General features: G+C 38.5%; 1 protein-coding gene across 8 annotated transcripts in view; it reads right to left on the bottom strand.

The window, feature by feature from the left end:
* Positions 1-23,061, bottom strand: part of LOC114065274 (ankyrin repeat and sterile alpha motif domain-containing protein 1B-like) — a 216,822-nt gene that overhangs the window by 42,833 nt on the left and 150,928 nt on the right. For 7 of the 8 annotated variants that reach the window (XM_027899036.1, XM_027899039.1, XM_027899037.1 and 4 more), the window contains 2 exons: positions 10,355-10,462; positions 4,906-5,085 (listed from right to left, as the gene is read on the bottom strand). In XM_027899036.1, coding sequence (XP_027754837.1) covers positions 4,906-5,085; positions 10,355-10,462 — 288 coding nt within the window. Of the gene's footprint in view, positions 1-4,905; positions 5,086-10,354; positions 10,463-12,202; positions 12,207-21,711; positions 21,717-23,061 lie in introns of those variants that run through there. The other variant, XM_027899041.1, reaches the window with a different exon arrangement.

The raw sequence follows: 23,061 nt of genomic DNA, 5'->3' as shown, positions 1-23,061 counted from the left end.
ATACCTCAGTTTTCTTAGTTGTAAAATGGAAAACATGATTTTAAACCACATAGCCCCACAGTGCACTGGAAATACAAATGCATTAGTATCTGTGAAGTATTTGGAAGATATTATTGAGTTGAAGGTATTATTTCAGAAAGAAGCAAAATTATTTCATGATTTTAATAAAAACCTGCCTTTACTAATTCTGTCCTTTGTTTTTATTACACTTTTCCTCTACTGTAGACAGAGGATCTATTGTACTAAGTCCATTTAAATGATTGTCCCCTGTATACCAATCCTAACCCAGCAATGAATTATTATATCTTACAAAATAATGTTAAATGCAGAATCCCAACAATCAGGATACCTTTACTTCAAACTTACTATGCAATCACTACAGTGATACTACACTTAAGCTATCTTGTGTTTTAGCAAGGAAAAAAAAGGGGAAAAGAAAAAAAAAAGCACCCTCAGACCATGGGACCAAAGAATCAAGAACGGCTTTCAAAATCAAGTCTGAGTTCAGCATCTCAGTGAAAGAACTTCTCCTGCCAGCCAATTTTTCCAACCCTCTCAGACCTTAAAAGATCTCTTCCTTCTATCAAAGCCCACTGTGGTGCTCCCCATATGGGCCACAACTAGGTTTATACTACTAGAAAGCTTACTTTGACTCATTACCAATTCGTCCCCCCAGAGGCAGACAGTGGCTGGAGCTTTCCCCAGAGTCCTAGAGACACCTGCCACTGCCTCCCAAAATCAAAGACCTCTTCCATCTCGGGGTGCACTGCAGGTTCAGCACCATAGGGACAGTGTGTGTAAGCATCAGGGTGATGCCTACTGCACAGGCAGGGTGCTTCCCACACCTCCCTGCCACAGGAAAGGTGGTTTTGGCCCTTGGTCCTGGCTAGGGGCAGGGTGTACCACTCTGAACAGCAAGAGGTCTGATGGTCCCTCTGAACAGCAAGAGGTCTGATGGACCATGGTGGCTAAAAGCATCATAAGTCACAGGCTGGCGCAATAAATAGTCACAGCCTCGGGGCTGGCAGTCTGGAATATGTTTGCACCTAGTACCTAAAGCTTCTCTGCTGCCTAGAGAATTGCAAATCCTAAAGTTGTGACATTTTAACTGGTGTATTTTAAAGAACTCAGCTATGATTCCTTTTAACCTCCACAGCTCCTCTCAGCAAATATTTCAGGGTTGAATGAAGAGCCCAATCCCTTCAATGAGAGTCCTCCTATGGATTTTGGTTCCAAAGTACTCAGGATTTGTTTGTATGATTTCATTTCTATTTTAAAGGTTTAGGTAATCTTAAGAACAACCTCAGCTATTTTAAACCACATTAATTTGATCATACTAACCTACAGTTTGCAGGCTCAAAATTCAACATCCACAGTCAATGATGACTCAGACTACTCATTCCTTTCTGCATTTTTTTCTCTTTTTTTTTTTTTTTTTTTTTTTTTTAAATAAACCACCTCACAACCTTCTGTATTACTACTTTGGCAGTTGTGATTTATAAAACCAGATATCAAAGGCTTTCAGAGCTGGATGACCAACTGGAGGGTTGGAAGACCAAATCTATTTCACTGGAGCATCTAAACTGGTTAGACTCATTGTTTATATTAAGATTTCCCCCTCTTAGGTCACAAACAGTCTGCCAGGGAACTGCGAATGAAGGTACATGCTGGCCTTGAGACAAAACCACCCACACGAAATAAATTTAAATCAGTGCTTCCTCCAGGAAACAAAGAGTTGTATTACTTACAACCATGATTATGGTTTAGGGAACTGTTTCAACCCATCTAGCAGATCAAAGAAAAACAGATTTAAACTGCCGTGCTTGTTGTTTAACGAACACTGGTTGATTGATGTAAAGATCAACATGCTTGACGACTCCCACTAAAAGTTCAGTGAGAACATAGGACATAGTAAAGATGGAAACATGCAACCTCACCATTTCATCAAAGTATCTTCAGATTTTAGATTTTAAATTGAGGCTAAAAATAGTTTTATTCTAGCATTTTTGAAACAAAATCAAGTTCATGGAAGTTATACAATGGATAAGGTCTAAATATTGTGTTGGCCTCTCTCTTTGAGGCCATAAAAGCGCCCATTAATCTCATCATCAAGAACACACCAAAACCACGATCAAAACATCACAGCATACAAGACGCTTTTATGCATGTTTGTGTACTATAGCATCCAGTAAACGTGCAGATCCACGCAGCAGCATGCAAACAGCCTAGCAAAGAGAGGGTTAAGACAAAGAATATCCTCAAAGCAATTCCAATAATCCCTCTAGTTCACTGTGTTTGTGAGAAGTATTCTAGCTGGAAAGCAGGCCCCGCATCAGTTCAGAAGCTGCTGTTGATCTGACACAAGCCAAAGGAACCGGCAAACTGCAAGGAGAAAGTTGCTAGATAAAGAAAAACAAAACAAAATAAAACCAAAAAACAAACACACGGAGCAGAAGGCTTATGTTAAGAATCAGCTGGATCTCCTGTATTTTTCAGAAACAATTATTTTACCTTAAATTTCAAGGGGGCTTTAGGGGAAAAGATTGAAGGAAATACAGTTCATTTTAGCAAAGCACATATTGCAAAAAATAAAATTAAGAATCTATTTTTGGGCTTGAATGGTTGAAGAAATCCCTGATTACCCTCTTAATGGGGTGAGTCCAATTTATTGAGAATGATCACCAGAGGGAGTCATTGACTTTTCCATTAAAGTCAAAGGGAATTTTACATACATCAGGAATGCAGAATTTGGGGGCAGAGCTGAGAAAGACTTCAAACAGACTGGAGTTCAGGGACTAACACAAGACACTGTTTTATGGATTTAATCTGAATCCATTTCCCTTTTGGAGTCCCAAAGGATGACTGATATATTCCATGGTTAAAGTTAGACAGAAGGCATTGAAGTCTTTAATTCAGTGGGTACACAGTCTCACAACAACAACAACAAAAAATAATACCAGCACTTAATTGGTTTTAAAGCAGTTTGGAGTGGTGCAAATAATAACTTCTCAGTTTTCTCTTTGGACATGCAACATATCACAGTCCTTCTGAAAATGCAGTATTTAACAGCACAGAGAAAATCTCCAGCTATCATATATGAGAGTATGTCATACCTCTTGGTAATATCAGGACCTCAAACAGTAAAAAAAAAAGAGTAAAATGGAGACAGAAAGAACAGTTAGCCTGGGGTCTTTGTGTTGTTTTGGTTCGTTTGATTTTTTTTGTCTTCAATGTTAGTGACTAAAAGAGGAAGTGAGAGTAGGGATTTGTGAATGAAGTAATAAAATGAACTAAGTAGATAAACCAGTCTACTCAGCCATGAGCAAGCATGCGTTTTATGCTCAAATACCTAAATTTCATAACCTTCAAAGAAATATTTTCATGTTAAGAACTCGGCTTTTCTTTGCTGGACTTCAGCTCAACTTTGTTCTTGTCACAGAAGCCCAGCAGACTTTGGTTTGGAAACAAGCTCATTCACTCGGCAACTTTCTCCTTAATTCTGTACAATAAAATTATATAGCAGAAAATTAGGAGATTAAAAAAAGAAAAGGCAACAGGTCCACCCAAACAAATGCAATTTCACTTCTCTAGAAATGTCCTCCGAACAAATGGAACTCAATTTGTTTCTGTGTTCCCAGGTAATGGCAGCACCTTGTTTTCTTTGTTTATTTAATTACTTCTTGTTCATGCAATTAGCTGACAGACTGCAGCCTTTTGTTCATTATAACACAATTATTTGCATAGCTGTTTCCACTTTGAGCTTGAATTTTGGACAGAAGTTCTATTTTGGACTGTGGCAGGCAGAGCCACTGCTGGGAAGCCTCATGCAGGGCAGCATGCAGCAACCCGCTCCTTCACGGAGTGAGTCGCTCCAGGAGCTGCCCTGGCTGCCCATTTGCTTCTGACGGCAAATCAAAGCCCTATTTCCAACATGCAAATTAAGACCTGGCTGTCTTTCATCATAGCTACCATCAAAAACCAGCTGAGTTCATTCTAAAGCATTTTCACCAGCAGGCTGTCCATGCATAATTATCTGTCCCTTAGATTGGATATCAGGAGAAGCTTCCTCACTGAAATGGTGGCAGGCATTGGAAAGAGTTGCGCAAGGAAGTTGTGGAATCATCATCCCTGGAAGTGTTAAAAAACGTGTAGGTGTGACCCTTGGGGACATGGTTTAGTGGTGAACACAGCAGTGCTAAACCAATGGTTGGAGTTGATGACCTTAAGGGTCTTTTTCATCCTAAGTGCTTCTATGATTCTAAGGCATCACTGTGGTCAATATATACTTAACTTAAAATTATCAGTAGTCTTTCAGAGACTGGATGAAAAAAATTTAGAGATGGAGACTATTTTAAGCTTTCTTCCATGAACAGTTTAACATCTAGTTCTGTCCAGCACTGTTGTGATGCTCAAATGAGTTTTTGCACTATTAAATCTTTTTTAAAACACTCAAGACATATCTCCAGATCACAGAGTTTTGCAGAATGATGACCCTCTCCATTAATAAACGCAGCAATCATCACCCTCCAAGTCCTCTGAGTTTCTGGCAGTGAACTGATGTCAGCTTATTTTTATCTAGGTTGCTCAGAAGTTGAGGAATCTGCACCTTCTTAGAGGAACGAGAGGCAGAGTCAATGCAGGGGGAAGACTGTATGCTCTGGTATGTAGAAGCCACCTTCATCTCAGCCTCCAGGCACCTAAATCCCCCAAAACTACACCTCTCGGGAGAAATTATGCACCAACAGACCAACTTACACTATTTGAAGTACAGAGAGCTGGAACAGACAGCTTGAAAAAATTGTCAACCTTTATCGCTTACAATTCAAACTTCATAATCTGGTCAGGATTAGTTCTGTAACCAAATGCAGCAAGGTGCAGCTTTTAACAGCACTGTTTTAGTCCTACCTGTGCCATCTGCCTCTCCAGCTTTGACCGGGGAATATCATCAAAATAGTTTTCATTTCTTCTTCTCCTTGCATCGCCCTGCATGATAATGTGGGGAACGTCCAGGGAGCCACCAGTAGTGAAAGTGCTTTGGCTAAGTGATGGAGATAGCTGAGGAGGAGTGTGGTTACCACTGGGTTCCTGGACACAGAGAAAAAATGCAGCATAAGTTGAGCATATTACTGACTTCAAATCACACATTTAAAAGTGTATTTGAATGGCTAACACTAAAAAAAATACGGAACAATTCCTGCAGTAGAGGTTACTGTGGATGAACTTCTGAGATTTGCTACCTAAGGTGCTGAGCCTGCATGGAAGGAAAAATAATTCACTATTTACACAAACTAGTGGCAAAATTCCTCTCTAAAACCTCCTTGTGCTATATATACTCCCTTCTAGGACAGCTGGAGAGATAAAAAAGTGAGTTACTTCATGTCAAGGTCCAAATAAAGCCATGATTTAGGACTAGCTATTTGTAAGATGAAATGCATTCTCACCACTTCTGAGCAGCCGCTCTGAGCAGCGAAAGTGATTTGAAAGTGATTTGAACTCTAGTAACATCTCTTGCTGGAAAAAAGAAATGCATGTCAATTTACACAGTATAGACACTTTGTTGCAATTTTTATAGGTTTTGCAGAACATCCATTTTAACTTGAAGTATCAGTTATCAGACACAAGCTAAGTAGCAATTCCTAGAATGCATGAAAGCATCAGGGTACAAATATTTTACTGACCTTTTCTTGTTATCTGTGATGAACTGTAACCTTGTATCAGTCAGAGTGCAAATGCCACACTGAATTGATATACAAACTCTATCTAATAAATAGGTAAACAGGTCCTCCTAATCATACGTGTTACCAGAATCTGCTACCACACTGCTCATTTGTAGGCACCATTTGTATGTTTGGAAACACCTATTCTCCTGCACACCACATCACTTGTTCAAACACCAACTACAAACATCAGTGCCCAGCTCTGCTGTTCAACACTCTTGGAGAGCCATCAGAAGGAGCAGAGACCTACGGCCTACTGTCCAGACAGTCTGCATTGGTGCCACCCCAGTGCGGGCAGTAAAACATTGCCTTAGCAACTGAAAGGGGAAACATTCCCCTCTCATGATGTAGGTTACTGGGCTCAATTTATCTGACACAAGAGATTTCTCTGATAGCAAATTCTTTGGAGGCAGAATGTACCCAGCAGCATGTCTGCACAGTGCAGACTTTCTCCAAATCACCTGTTGCCATAATACTCTGTCTTAATACTGAGCAACAAGAAGGGACCTGAAAGCATTAGAGGAAGCAAAAACCTGCACCAGTGTGCATGGGGGGTAAAAAGTTCTGCCTTTTTAAAGAGAGAATTAAATTGAATGATTCATGAATGATTAGGTTGAAGCAAGCCCAGTTCTGAAAAACAAGGTACTTTACTCCATGCTGTTAAGAAACAAGATCTGGTGTAAGAAATCATAGAGTAACAATCTCTTCCAAATGGAAAGCAAAGGGATTCAAGTCATAGTAACACCTGATGTTGACATTTGAAGTGTAGGAGTCTATGAGACTTATTCCTTGCAATCATAGTAATGGATTAGTATTTTTCATTTTGGCTCTAGTCAACCAACAAGAACAAATATAGGGAAATATAGTTAAGCAATTTTTAATTATCTTGGATTTTTAAAAATATTCTCTAGCTTTCCTATGATCTGAGACAAGCACTTGACATTTCCCAGGGCAAAGAAAAGAGTGTTTTCCTTTTAGAAACAGTCTTTTCCCTCCTTCACAAAAATCCACCTACATTCGGCCCAGTTACAAGCTTCTGAAAAGCTGTAGTCTGCACATGCTCAGGAGGTTTGGCGGGGCATAATCCGTAAAACCTACCCTCCCTGGGTCTGACAGGGTGGGTGTACACACCTCTGCCATGGAAATAACCTGAGTACAGGGGCACCAAACAAGATCCTCTTTACTGACTGCTACCTGCTGCTTCAGACAGGTATTAACCCCTCTCTGCTCCGAATCATGATTCACCCACTGATATTGGACTGACAGGGCTGTCAGCACATCAAAGAGACAGATGACCGTGCAATGAACATGTAGATTCCAGCTCTTGTTGAGCTTTTCATATTTTGTCAAATTGCATATAAAGAGGAAGTTCACTCTGAGATCTATATTGGAAGATTGCTGGCAAGGCAATGCAGACAAGAAATACCAAGTCAAGAAATAAAAGAATTATCATGCCTCTGCATTCTGGAACAGTATGTAATTCTATGATTTTATGCTATTTTCTCACAGTCGTCCTTCACAGCACAGATGGATCCTCAACTGTGCAGCATATTGTCATATCAGCACTGTGTTATCATTAGTTATTGTGTAGTCAGTATTTTATTCTCACCTCGTTTCGTGGCACCAAACCCCTTTCCTTAAACTCTATTCACATCCTGCTCTGAAGATAGGATCATTAATACTGTCATATTCATGATGCTCATAAGTGCTTTACAAATGTCAATCAACTAATTTTCACCATGCCCTGTGACTTCTGGCATTTTATAATCACCACTTTAGTGTGGGTGACCTGAGACACATAACGTTTAAAAGGTATCAGTCACCTTGGATGACCAATTAGAACATCTATTGCCCAATTTTCCAAGTGCTTGTACTCCAAACTCCGCTGCTTTGTTGATGTAATTTGTAGCACTGTGTGCTCAGGACAAGCATAACCCAGACTCTAGACTCCAGTCAAATATGCAGAATGTTGGTAACATAGTTAGTGATTGTTTATGAGGCAATCAAACAAATAACGTCCCAAGCATTATTCAAGGCTTTTGTGGCAAAAGCAGGTGTAAATCTGTATTTTCATAGGTACAGCTTTTCCTTTAATCGTGAGCCTCTATCCCATTTTTCCTCCATTTTGCATCCTCACTCCATACCCACCTTCTCATCTCCTTAACAAACCTGCATGTCAGCATGGACACCCTTGCAGGTGCTACCATGGCCTCTGTACCATGCTACTGTTAGTCACCAGGTATTCATATCATGTTTCTACTCAGCTGTGAACGCAAGGATATATGACCTGAAGGGATGTCTGATCATATATTTCACTTTCAAAAGCTGTTTCATCCCCACCTGTCAGTCCTGCCAGTCATGTAAACCTAGAAACACAAAGGTCAGGGCTGGAAGGGAGCTTAAGAGATCCTTCCCCAAGCTGCCTGAGCATAACTCATGTCCCACATATGTTTGTCTAACCAGTTCCTAAAAATTGGAATTCTCACTAGTGAATTCATTCTTGTGTTGTAACACTTCTCCAAATTTTCTGCCTAAATTGTTGGTCCTTCAATTTAAATTCTAGCCTCCATTGCTGACTGGGTGCGGACAGGCTTCCCTGAATGACGTGGAAACTGGTTCTGTAATTAAAGATTATCATGTACTCAGAGAAGGACAGCAAGATTACATAGGTAAACTGAGATCCAGCAATTACTGTACTTCTGAATATATGACTTTGAAACAAAATAACTTTTCCTTAGTACAGAGTTATCATGGGAATAACATATTTTGCAGATATTTTTTTTCTTTTCCTCAAAATTTAACCTTTTCTGTCAAAATATTTTAAAAGCTAATACAAAAACAGTCAAAAAAGATGAAGCATTAGCATTGCTTAAGTTGAGGTTGGGACCTTAAAAGTAGACTCTTTATATAACAAACTACCTTTCCTTCTGATCTAGAGCAGCCTGATCTAGAAGAAAGTGTCCCTGCCCATGGTAAAGAGGGTTGAAACTATATGATCTTTAATATCCCTTCCGATCCAAACCATTCTATGATTCTAAATAAATCAATCTTCTAGCAGTAGCAGAGAGTTTATTTAAACTAATTTTTGGGCTACAAATTATTGCATACTACAAACTAAACACTACATCTTTCTTTTGTGCAAAATGGCAAAAAAGCAGTTGATGGGAAAAACCCCGTTATTTCAAATGCATGTCCTCCTCTTTAGGATTCTTTGTGAAGACTTTAGTACCAAGAGGTGATAAATGACATTTAGCACTGGCTCGCATCAGTAGCTCTAGCTGTGGCACAGCAGATACTTTTTATCACCTTGACTACAGATGGAGGACATCCAGTTTTCTCTTCAGTATTAACTGAGAATATACAGTTCTGACCAAGAATGTGGGCTGTGGAAACTTTCCCACCTGCTGAAGAGGAATAGATTATCCAGTCCAGAGTACTGAAGGAACTGAGAAAAAAGTGTGCCTTTCAATGTATTTCTCTTTCCTTGGAGTGTTTTAACACCTGTCATGCATCAGGAATCATTCACATAATACATAAAAAATAAAGTACAAAGAAAACATTCACACATATGTGCAACATGCCTTAAAGCACATTATAGACTTGTCAGACCTTTTTCAATATGGCATTAAGAATAGGTTGAACTAAGGGGTGGGATCTAAAATGTCTGTATGGGGCATCTGAGAATAAGCAGGGTGAAAATCGGCTGGTCACAGAAATTTTATATGCACTTGAAAATAAGCCCTCATTCTGTCTTTCTGTATTTCTCTTTACTCCAGGAAATTTAACTTGGGAGCACTGACACTCTCTGACATTTTTAAATTTAATCCTAAATGAGAAATGCAGCCTCATAAAAATAATCAGATCCAATCAAATGCAAAAGGTGTGACCTAAAATATCAAAATAAAAAGAGTTGCTATGAACTCCCTTGGAGAGAACGCAGTAGGAATTGGTCATCAGACCACAACTTGATAAGAGTAGCAGACAGCAAGTAAGCAAAGGCATTGGATTGGAGAAACTGAGTGAAGGTGGTGTAATGAGAGGAGATTAAATGTGGTCAAGTATGGAAAAACCCCAGGGGCATTGCAATGAGGTTTCTGAAAGTGGGAATACAAACGAAAATTAAAAACATGATGAAACTTTTGATATACAGAAACATCTTAATGGCATTTATATCAACAATTTGAAGAGGTACTCCTTAAAGACAGCCTAAGGCATATGTCTGAAAAGTAAGTGCAAGCCTTCGAAAACATAAAGGAAAATAGTAACTCTCCTTCTGCAGTATCGATCAGCTGGGTTGGGCTGGGATTCCTGTGGGCAAATGTAGACGTGCAGCTTGTACACACCTGGTTCTGAGATAGTTTCTTGAGCAAAGATAAGCTGGCACTTCTAAGATACTACTTATCCTAAGGCGGACATCTGAAACAGGTCAGATGAATCACCCTGTAAAAATGTCAGTTTATCTCTGGCGGCTATGTGGGGAGGTGTGACTGAGCAGGTCAGCCTAAGATGTCCACACTGTACACCTCTGAAGTGAGGTAAATTGAACCCCACTAAAAGCAGACATCGTTTTTATATGAGTGTTATGAAATGCTTGCCGACTTGTTGAGAAATGCAAACAAATTTTCATGGGGACTCACCCTGAGGGTTATTGACCGAGGTGGTTTCTGAGGAGGATCTTCGTGAAGCCTGTCTCCCAAAGATGCCAGAATGCGCTTCCGGTGGCCAATCAAGCTAATTTTTAAGACCTGAAATAATATAAAAAAGATCTCATTAAGAAAGCACATGGCAATCATTAAATGAAGATCCATTCAGAGTGAAGCGATTTTCTCTTTAAACCTTTTAACAAGTTAGTCCTCTAGACAGGCTGAGCAGACAGAGAATGTGAGGCAAACAATCAGCAGAGAAAATGAGAGGTGAGATCAAACCGAGAAAAAACTCTGTAAAATGAAGGAAAAAACTAGAGCAGGTACAGATATGGAAAACTGAAAAAAAAATGGACTTAAAAATGAGTAAAGAGGAAAGGAAAATAAAACGAAGAGAAGGTAGCAGAGCAGGAAGAAAAAAAAGGAAAGAGGATGAGGAGACTGGAGAAGGAAATGTAGAGGTGCAGGCAAACAGTGAGTGATGAGGATTAAAGTGATTCATCCAGTGGATGAGGAAGAGAGCAAGGAATGCTTAGAGGGGGCCAGAAGGGAAAAAAGAAATCATACAATGGATAAATGTTATCACTTTTAAATCTATTTATTACATCTTTCACAGGTAATCTCCAAACATCACATACAGTTTGCATTATGGTGGATAATCACCCTTGTGTAAGAAACATAGGATGGACAAACCTGAAGTTCTATTAATTTTATCAGACCCAATGAAAAAACATGTTGCACACGAACATGTCCATCAGTGGATACATTCAAATACCTCATGCTTGTCCAAACTCCAAGAATGCTGCCAAAAATGTTGTTCCAAATTTACTGCAACTATTCCCCATTTGTATTTCTCCATGTCCCTGCCACATACAAAACCATCACTGCTCTCAGGAAAACAGGGAAAAGAGAAGCAGTGAGTTGGAAACTTTATGCATTAGTGGTGGTGGTGGGAAATCGTATTTCAATGCTATTCTTTTATGGCTACAATGGTTGTAGTGTAAGGAGTGTATAGCAGCCCTAATTGTAGCAGCAAGCCTCTGCTCTGCAAACAGCCGTGTCCTTACGTAACTCTTCCAGACTGTATATGTGGTTTCATACACCAGAGCTGCCTCCATTCCCTCTCAGAAAACGGTATTTCCCACTATATTTAGGACCACTGTGTGTCAACACTCTTCAGTCGACAGGAAGTTCTTGCTCAACCTAGAAAAAGTAATAGTCCCCAAAAAACCCGAAAATGCTACATCTTAAGTGAACAACTACCTCAGCTTAAGCAGCAGCACTAAGAGCTACCATTCATGAGAACAAACAAAATCCAAATCCCAGCAATTTCCCTACTACATCTCTTAGATTCAGTATCTTACAACACACTGTCATTTTTTTTTTTTTGGTATCCATCCCTATGCATCCATTATCCTGCCTATCCATGGGCACATGAATTTGTCCACGCCTCCTCTTTTAGAGGTCTTTGTGCTATTTGATACTGTTGAACATCAGTAACATCTTGTTTACCCACATCTACAAAGTCATGGGGCATGACATGAAGAAGATGGAGGCCTTCCTCCGAGAGGCAGCTTATGGGGGTGTTGCAGACCCTGCAGCTCAGCAGCAAACCCAAGCTGCAGAGTCCCACAAACCACCCTGCTGTGTGATACTCTTTCAGTCTAAATCTAGAGAAGCACGAGTGAAGTTGAGATAATGCAGCACACACAGAAATGCCTGAGGCATGCAGGAGACTTAGTTATGTATTCAGTTTACACTGAGTGTTAAACAGAAGGGTGCACAGTTTATCTCCGTATTTAACCATATGAAACACGTGCATGAACTAGAGCTGCTTTAAGCATTACTTAAGTAATGCACTTCAGTGAACTTGCTTCTTTCATAATGCTTCCCCATCAACAAGATCATTTATCCTGAGATTTTTAAGCCAAGCTACAGTTCTTGGGTTGTTTCAAGGTCCTCAGCACTCTGACTGTCTTATTAGCTATATCAAACCACACAAAGCAATTCTCTTTGACTTCACAGGGCTGTTGAACAACAGGAGAGAAAAGGACATGACTCATGAGAGACTACACGCATAAGAGATCAGCAGACAGGTCTAAATGGCTAAATTATTTCAAAAACTGTGCTCAGTTTGAAAGTAGCACAGATCTTTAAGCACCATATGCACAGCTAAGCTTACTCCACCTTTTGTTTTTCCAATATAATGGTGGCCACCCCAAATCTGAAGTGAGAGGGATTTAATGATGCAACCTACAGAAACATATGGTCCTCAGTCAACAGGCAGCTGCATCCCAGTCTCATCTGCAGCACACAGTCCATTAACTGAAGACAGCTGTATTCTTCTGGAAATGACTCCCTAGCAATTTTCTTACTTGGAAAACCTGTTACTCAACTTGGAAATGTAAAACACTGTTTTCTGAAACACTTCTATATTTGAGTTATAAGAGGTTAACAAACATCTTAAAACTCTGGAAACTTGTCCTGTGATGGATTATCCTTGACAGTACTCATCAAAAATGTCCAGTATCACAAATTTAGGTCAACAGCGTGGAATGGTGCAGCTGCCTAAAGCAATACCCTAGAAATATGTTAATGTTGTGTTTTAGGCAATCGTTACAAGTCTTGCACTTACATAGCCCACAAGTTAGCTTCCCACGAATGATTTCTATATACCAGGTAACACTGAACACAGTAGCACTGAATAGGGACAGTCAATACAATGCACCTAAGAGCTCTGCAGTGAAGCATGTTGTCAAATGGACTGTAGTCAAAGAAACAAAGAAATGAGTTTTGCAGTGTTGCGGTAGGAATCAGCAACAACATGTCATGAAACTGTTCAGAGTAACTTCAGGCCCTCCACAGCCTGTTATTTCCTTACTGGGACAAAAAAAAAAAAAAAAAAAAAAAAAAAAAAAAAAAAAAAAAAGCATGTACATGACATACTTCTTCCCACACTGACAGCAGGATACCTGAGAAAAAATGATACAACTTAATCTCATATATTTGATTATATTTGATGCTGTAATACAATTAAAGGAGAATGGTGCAAGTCATTTGTCCAAAGAACTGATAAATGCACACAAATTTAATCTTATTTTTGCCTCCATACTTTGCAATGATTAGCATACAAAATGAAATTCCACTAGGAAATGTAAGAAATCCAAAATATAACCAATGTATCACTTTGCATTTAGATTTCTGGCTTAGTTGACAGATGTTTCAAAAAAACACATGTAGCCCAATAACTCCCTGATGACTGTGTATGTGCAGATGATGGAATTAACAAGTTATTCCATCTAAAAATGAGTACTATTTCTGCAACATTCTTCTGCCTGATCTTTTCTTCTAATTAAATAATAATATCCAATATCCAATACTGTATTTCTACAATTATTCTACTTTTTTTAAAAGAGTATTATAAAGATTACAGAAATTCAAGACATTGATTCCGTTTCTTTTGGAAGAATCTGAACCATTACTGTATGGGCTAAAATTAGTACTATAATAGCACAAGTGGTCTGGACTAAATGTTTAACAACAATTGAACGTCAGGAATACACTGCTGAGCACTACTGAACACACAGCTACAAAGTGCAAAAGGGGAGAGTGATAAGAATGGTACTAGTGATTCCCTGGTAGCAGCATCAGACACTTCAAAATTTGAGACAAAATGGTAAATGCAAGCCAACAAAGGGGGATCTTCCTATTTCTACAAGTAAATGGCCCAAAACACTAGCTAAATTTTTATTAACTACTTTAATGCTGATCATATTGGAATAAACTCCAAGGTATCTGGAATTGTGGGTGGAAGATACATTTATTACCCCTTTCCTGCCACAATGTTGCCCCACAGGGCTAATCCTAAAACATGGCAGTGCCCAGAATACCCACAAAGTGAGCCCACACCAACCAGTACAGTTCACCTGATCATCATGACTGATTTAACCAAAAACTTCGAAAAGTACTAGACACACTTGCTGTATAAATTCTCAGCATCAATAACTGTTCCAAACTTTACAAATCCTACCCATAGAACTGCTAGAACACTAATGAAGTGTTAACAGTTACAACAAACACACAAACAAAACCCAAGAAACTATTGAAAAAGGCAAAACTCCCATATATCCCACATACTGACCAAGATTACATGGTGTAATAATCAGCATATTTTGAAAATTAAATATATCTGAGTCAGTTGTGATACTTACACTGAAGGAGGGAAGATTAATATTAGATATTATGAAGAAATTCTTTACTGTGAGGGTGATGAGGCACTGGCACAGGTTGCCCAGAGAAGTTGTGGATGCCCCATCTCTGGAAGTGTTCAAGATTGGGTTGGATTGGGCTTTGTGCAACCTGGTCTAGTGGATGGTGTCCCTTCCATGGCAGGGGAGTTGGAACTAGATAATCTTTAAGGTCCCTTCCAACACAAACCACTCTACGATTCTATGATATTGAATGCCCAGTGGCTTACCAATACCAGACACAGTCAAATCCAGGGAAGCCATATTAAACTTCTATTGCATTTTTCACATAGGGACAATTTACGCTCTTTCTCATCACATGGGAACAGAGAAGCTCCAAAGCATCCTGAGGTCAGAGGCTTGCTGCAACTTCTCTGATGTCCACAACTTCAGGGTAAGCAATTGTTTATTATGCCTATGAAGGGACTTTTAAGAGAGTTATGCATATAATTAATATTTCATATCATAAGGATATGAAATATGCATAATATTACTCTGCTCCCCAATGGGAAACAATGTCAGTTGTCTTGGTGACAGCATTTCACAAAATCAGATGGCTGCCTTGTAATTCCCATTTCTATACATTATCATGAGAAACTGGTGTTTATTCGGTCAACCACCACTCAGATAAATAATTTAAATGCAGATTTCCATTTAAGGATACTGAGAAAGCAAAGGCCAAGAGTCTTCTCCAGGTAAAGTGGTGTTACAATGTTGCTCTGCCATTGCCACCCAAGGTCAGACTGAGGGAAGTTAAGAATTTGGGTTTTTTCACAGGAGTTCTCAGGACAGACTTTGGCACTATCGAGCCATTTTTGTCATTAAAGTGTTTTCCAAATTTTCATTAATTTAACAATTGGTTGACTGAAAATATCAGGTGCTAGTACTTTCAGCTCCTCTAAAGATAAAAAAATAACCTGTAATTTTGTGCTTGTAATCAATAACCATCAATATTTCAGTGGAAAAATATCAATTTAATACTTCATTAATAAAAATAAGGAAAACGCAATGAAACAAGACCTGGCCAAAACTGAGAGCTGGCCACTTTGCCTCCTGAGGATGTGTCTCAGGCTGCATACTGAACTGGTTTTAAAAACGACTTTTTAATTAAGAAGAAGTTAAATCCACAGCCTTTTAAAAAATAAATCACAGTTTGATCATTTTATAAGCCTCAGATGTAAGGACAAATATTACATATGTGCATTTTTTCACCTTAGGCTCCAAACCCCATAAAGCAGAAATCCTAAACATCTATTACACATACAAATGCCAAGATTGTTACAATAATGATTATTCTAAGAGACAAGTCTAAAAATATTGTTTATGTGAAAAATGGCAAGCACTAAGCAAGTCTGTACATAAAGTGAAAACACTCCTTCTGTTTTCACAGGCATCAAGTAGAAAAAATATTGGACAGTTTGAAAGGTGGAATACATTCCCAAATTGAGTCCTAAAGGATAGACTGTTCCCTCCCCTAGGGACTTCCATTTCCATTTGTGTGTTGAGACAATGACAGGTCCAGTTACTGGTTTAGATCAGATTTGGAGAAGGTGTGGTCACAGAGACCAGGAGTATTATTACTCCTTGAGGTCTTCAATTGTTAATCATATAGCACCATGAGAGAGCAATTGCAATACCAATATCTTATCCAACAATATTTTGCAGGAATACTTACACAGCAGATGAATTATAATTAAAGTCACTGGTACTACAACACACTTTGTAATGAGCTAATTATTTATTTATCTATTTTTAATAGGCAATTATCAGCAAAGGACATTAATCTGTACACAAGCATGAAATACACTTTGTGTAATGAGAAATAAAAGATAAAACACAAATCTCCATAGAAAATTTTAACACCTCTAAAATGGATCCTTTTTTCTGATTTTGATTCAATTTCATCACAGGCTTAATTCCAAGCAAAAGGAAGAAAAACCCAAACATTTAACTCCATTTAAAGAATGTGACATTTGTCTACTAAATAAATAGCTTTTTTTTTTTTTTTAAGCCTTCTAATAACATACAGTAATGAGTGTTTTTATAATATAAGAAGAAGCAAATAGCCATTCACTGCTTAGAGTAAAAATGCAAATTACTCCAGCTCACAGTTATAACCAATGTTGTCATGAAAAGGTGAGCTCTGTAATATGGAAATAGTATCAGTTAATTATAAAGATATTAATATATTACATTGGAAAGTAAAGTGTTTGCTTCTATATCATACAATTATATAGTCTGACAAAAATTGCAGTAAAAATAATGAAAAACCTAAGATGGTGTTAATTCTTTCCAATATTAGAATTTAATGAAAGTCCCTCTATGTTCTTTTTTTTTTTTAATTTTAAATCATCAACATCTTTTAGATACACAATGACTGCAGAAAAACTGTCTTCAGCATACAGAGAGAAAAGCCAAACACTGGACAGAAGCACCTGGATCAGTGACCAGAACAAATGTTGTTAAGAAATGCTATTCAGAACACACTTATTTTCCTAGTATATTTGCAAGCTACCAAATGTACACATGAAGACCTAATTACTTTTCCATTACAGTTACTTCAGTTTAGTAAAACTCCTTTTCTGTGTTCTAAAACATTCACATTAAAAGCATCAATTCCACTCTCAAATATCTACTTCAATCCAGATCTATGCACAGAGGCTACCTATAGCTTTATTCAGGCTGTGCTATCTTAGAATCACAGACTTATAGAAATCATTTAAGTTGGAAAAGACCCTTAAGATCACTGAGTCCATCCGTAAAACTAGACCATGTCCCTAAATGCCACATCTGCACATCTTTTAAATACCTCCAGAATACTGACCCCACCACTTCCCTGGGCTGCCTATTCCAATGCTAGACAACCTCTTTGGTGAAGAAATTTTTCCTAATATCCAAACTAAACCTCCCCTGGCACAACTTGAGGCCATTTCCACTCATCTTGTCATGTGTAACTTGGGGGAAGAGATCAACCCTCACCTGGCTACAACCTCCTTTCAGGTAGTTTTAGAGAGCGAGGAGATCTCCCCTGAGCCTCCTCTACTCCAGTGTAAAAAAACCCTAACTCCCTCAGGTTCTCCTCATAAGACTTCTGCTCTAGAACCTTCAACAGCTTTGTGCCCTTCTCTGGACATGCTCCAGCATGCTACGGAGCAGTTCATACAGGACATCTCATACAGCAATCCAAAATCCACTCATTCCCAATAGCAATATATATTCCAGAGTTATAAACTTGATAATGCATTATTGTTCTACTGCTAACATTAATATTTACCCACCTTTTAAGAGGAAGAGTTTTAAAAGTATCGTAATGATAAAAAAGTGTTTGTAGGCTTTGATACTGGAACCATCACTGGTGACGACACGTCAATAATCTACCAGTATCAACTGGCGGTATGATGCCTAAGGCCACGACTCATCCCAATCACTGTCAAAGTACAGGTGAATTGTCCTGTAAGTCTCGTGGCATGGAAGTGCTTCCTTAGAAGGAAGCTCTGCAGAGATAAGTACCAGGGTGTGGTCCAACAGGAGGGCTGCTGGGCTGCAGAGTGGAAGCAGCTGTGGTAGAGCAACCTCACAAGGATCTCACTCCAGGGATCCCATCCACCCTAAAACCAGACCTGGGAGGTGGTTAGGGAGGAGCTCTCTGTATGGCCAGCTCCTCACCTCCTTCCTTCCTTGACCACAGCGATGCTAACAGTGGCACAAGTAAATGGGCAGGAAAGTACAACCAAGGATAGTGGAAAGAGGGAGGGATGGAAATTTCATTTCAGCATTTCTGTGCTTACAGTGGTGCAAGCCAAACACAAGATGCATCCACCACAGTGAATCTGCAGCTTCTTTCACAACAGACCACCCCAAAGAATATGGCAGCTAGCATAAAAAAGTAAATCTATAAAGAACCTTAAAGCAAATGTTTTTACAGAAACCATGGTCTATGAGCCTATGTTTTTTTAGTACTCAGCAGTTACTAAATTTAGTTTTCTAGTTTGTCTGTCAGGTGTCTGCCATTTTCTCCTTGAGGACTGGAATAAACCTGTCAGAGAAGGGGTAACCATTCAATGAAAAATGCTTTTCTTATCATAACTGCTCCTGTTTTACCAGTAATCAGTGTGGATTCTGCTGCAAAGTGGCTGCTTAGCCTTGGCCATACCACTGGCACACTGGAGGAAAACACATATTGTGATGTGCTGGTAATAGGCAGCACTGACTATTTTTGGGTACCAAGTGTTATGCTGTCCAGGGATGTCACCACTATCAGGATCTTAATTTCGTTAATTTACAGGAAATATGAAGGTACATTTATGATGTGATGTAAAGAGTGTCCTCAATTATCGCTCTACCCGCACTGCAGTAACATCCAAAATTTCATCACTTTCCTTTCAGCAAGGACCCTCCCTGAAAAAATAAACTTTGAATGACAGTACAGGTTATGGTTTATACAACCTTAGCATAAAATTAATAAATAAAAGATCCTCCATCAAATTATTTTTCCAGTTGTTTTATGCTGTACTGGTTTGTAATCTTTTCTCATTAAACCATTATTTAACTAAATATCAGCCCCTCTCTCCACCTTCATCAATCTCATCCTTTAACATCAAATGGAAGAAGCTGCAACAAACATAAAAGCTACCAGTTCATCTCAACTCCAGCTATAGTAATCTATTGTTTTCTTTCACATAGTCTGATTGATCAGCATACTTCAAATAAACTAAGAACAATTTTGACTAATCTACATTCAGTTTGGATTGTGATGTTGCCTGTCAGATTCTGAACCCCAAATCCTATACATTTTCCAAACACATGATATGGCTTCAAAAAAGCTATTAGTTCTTCCTTATATCCTTGCTTCATTTATATCCTTAATGCTGTCACAATGGTATCAGTGCTACTACTATCTTAAAAGAAGGCAAAGACCACCATGGCAGAGCAGAATCATACATCACAGGCAGTGCCAGCATCATCCTGTACTTTGACTCTTAATCTGTGAGGAGGAAGCACTGTGGGTGGGAAAGAACAGGCTCTGTAAGCACAGCAGGATGGCTGGATTAACTCTACCAGGGGCAGCAAGGGGACAGCAAAAGCATTTCTCAAAATATCTTTTTCTTTCATGCCTTGAGGTAAGAGCAGGAAAGAACACCATCAAAAAGTGGGGTTACAAAAGGATACAAATAAAGTGGCAAAAATATTCACCTGTCAATAGCTTAAGTGAGTTCTTCCCATGTGGTTCTGAGAAACATGGCAAATTCGAACAGAAAAGATTATTGTCTGCATGATTTGAGATAAACTGAAACCACAAGGCCGTTCAGATCATACGTACAGCTTCCTTCATTAAACATTCAATATCAGTCTGGCTTAAGAAAGAAACATTTTTGTACATAACCAAATTAGAACAAAGCAAGCTGTACCGAAGAGCTCTCCAAAAGGAGGCTGATTTTGTACTATGGTTTTACAAAAACCCAAAACTTGAACTTCAGCAATGAAAACCAGTAAAGCTTTGGTCATCTCAAACTTTTTGTCCATAAAGTTATTTTGTAAATTAAAAAGAATTTAGACGTGTGTATCTTTTTGAATTCCACAGTTTGGGCAGATCCATTATTAATGTAGCATTCTGGTAAAACCCAGCAGTGAATGGGTTGTCATGGGAAAGGCTTTCTTGCTATAAATTCTATTTGAATTTTCTCAGTGAGAAGAGCTGCATAGGACTGACTCCTCATACAGGGTAGTGCAGCATGTTTTCTTCACCTCCACTCTTTCTCCTTTTTTACTTCAGTCTTACCAAAAGTTCCTGAAAAAGGAAGGTTCTCTTCAAAGGGAGGATAAACTTTATCTCCATGGCTCAGGTTTTGGTTTTCTTTAACTTAAGCAGCCCGTCCAACCCATGCAATAAAGTCAAAAGGAAAGACAGTTCCAAGGATTCCATTCCCCACTTTTCCCATCAGCAGCAGAACATCAGCAAGTCCTTATTTTGCAGAAGTGTTACATGAAGGGATTCTTTGGACCTACATGAAACCAAAATGACTTAGCAGACCTGTAGGTTCAGCTAGCAGCAGTTCCATGTTGCAAGAAGTCAGAGGCTCTAAATCACATCTGTAATGATTCCCAAACCACTCTGAATGTTTTCACAAATCTCCCCAATTTCTGCCTTTTTATAATTCTAAATATTGTGATTTAGCAAATATCTCAGCAGTGCTAGCTTACCTTAGTAACACTAGCTTAATGGTTGGACTTGACCATTTTAGAGGTCTTTTCCTATCTAAATGATTCTGTGACTATAAATACCCTTAACCCAATGATTAACCATTCTGATGCTTGAATTATGTTTTCTGTTAATATTTAACCTAAATTGTCACTTGTCTCTTATTCTGTCCTCATTGATTTATGAAAATAATTCATCATTATAAACAATTTTACTACCTTTTGCAAGTCATTTATCATAACATACATGGAATTTTGCAAAACTCTTCTACCTAGAGTAGAAATTTATTTTCTGCTCCTAATTTGTTTTAAGAATCCAATGCATAAGCACATTATCCCAGTTGAAACACAAAGGGAGCCATACTAGGGGACAGAAATCGACAAGTTTTTATACACACTCCTTTTGCTACTATGCACAACATCCATATATCACTGTCCTTTTTTTGTGTTCTGTTGTTGACTGATGTTCAATCAAATATCCAGTAGCTCTACTCCTCCTGCCCATATTATTCCCCCTGTACTGCTGTTCAGTGATATACTCAGAGCTCATTATATTCTCTCATGTGATCTCTACTTTCAAAATAAATTACTTTCACATTTCTTCAATTAAATCTTATATAACTGACTCAGCCCATTTATTCATTAAAAGATCATACTCTATTTTAATCCTATTTTACAAATGTTACTATAACGTTAAATAATCACCTTTCAGATCAGAAATAATGCCATGAAAATGCACATTTGTTTGGAGTGATAAGTTTTGCCGGAGCAAAAAAGACATTAGTTTATATGTACATTTATATCTCTTAATTTATAGTGTTAGGTATAATAGCCAGAGGCATTATTGTGAAGGCAAATAAGTTTCTATATCATCTTGTCACAAATGTGCACTACGGCATAGATCACATTAACTCAATATAACATAAGAAATCCTGTCATGAACATTTTATGCCAAATCACCACATGAACTATGATTAATAATGAATCAGAAGAGTAGATTTATATGAATACCAAACAAAGAGAAAAAAAACCCCTCTTATTATGGACAATTAGATGATAATGTAACCTATATATGTGCTATGTTTTCTAATATAAGGCATTTTCACATGACTTACTTACATAGACTTAAAATGCATTTCTGACTTGTACTAGAGAATTAAATACATTTTTAGCTTTTCAAATTAGTAAGCAAGCCTAAATTTAGTCACTGCTAATTAAATATAGTTTTAGAAACTCTACTATTCAAGCATACATCTCATTTATGCAGGTTTTTTAATTCATCCTGTATTTGTTATCCAGATTTGGATCCAGAAAAGTGTAAGCCTTTTAGCTTCTCTAAGCTAAATCCTAACATTTAAACTTTTTTCTGTCGTAATATGAACCTTTGAATCATAAAATATTTTACATTCATGTTTTGTGCCCCTATTTTCTTCTCAGATTTCTCACAGATACTCACTGCATAAGTAAACCAAACTTCTGAACAGAATTGTAACCAAATGACTGAGCTTAATTTAAAATATTCTTTTGAAATGTTATGTTTCTGTACCACAAACAAAATTACTTAATTTTCAGGAACTCATTCAGTGGTTTACCCTAAATTTGGTCCAGTGATCCTTTATGAATGAACACTGACTGCAAGGAATTTAGCAAGCACTGATGTTCCCACTGAGCCCCCAAGAGCCGGCTGCCTGCCCTGGATATGAGCCCAGAGGACAAAACCAGATCAAGAGTGGTGCAGCCAGGTTTTTCCTATCAAAGTGTGGCATGGATGGACTGGGAAAAATTCTCAAGATTCTTCACCAGTGAAGATTTAGTCACAAAAAGTTAACCAAACATTTTAAAATCACAGAATCAGAATCTGCTGAGTTGGAAAGGTCCCATCAGGATCACTGAGTCCAGCTCCTGGCCCTGCACAAGACACCCCAAGAACCACACCATTTGCCTGAGAGTGTTGTCCAAATGCTTCTCGAACTCTGTCAGGCTTGGTGCTGTGACCACTTACCTTGGGAGCCTGTTCCAGTGCCAAACTACCCTCTGAGTGAAAACACTGAAAAATCCATACTTTGGTTTGGAAAGCAGAGGGAGCAGAGCACAATGCACTCAGTAGCACCCTGAAATTTCTAGACAACAGTCCTCTGCCAGTAGAGTTTTCTGGAGACTGACACAGAAGCTCCAGTTCAACTGAGATACTGGTAGGCTGTGGGATGGAGGAGTTTGAAGCACAGTGGAATGCTTCAACAAATAAATTTTACCACC

Source organism: Empidonax traillii, unplaced genomic scaffold (genome assembly GCF_003031625.1).
Source record: "Empidonax traillii isolate 1590-97213 ecotype Southwest subspecies unplaced genomic scaffold, ASM303162v1 scaffold634:size670481, whole genome shotgun sequence".
In the NCBI taxonomy this organism is placed as follows: Eukaryota; Metazoa; Chordata; class Aves; order Passeriformes; family Tyrannidae; genus Empidonax; species Empidonax traillii.
This window is presented reverse-complemented; position numbering and strand designations above follow the sequence as displayed.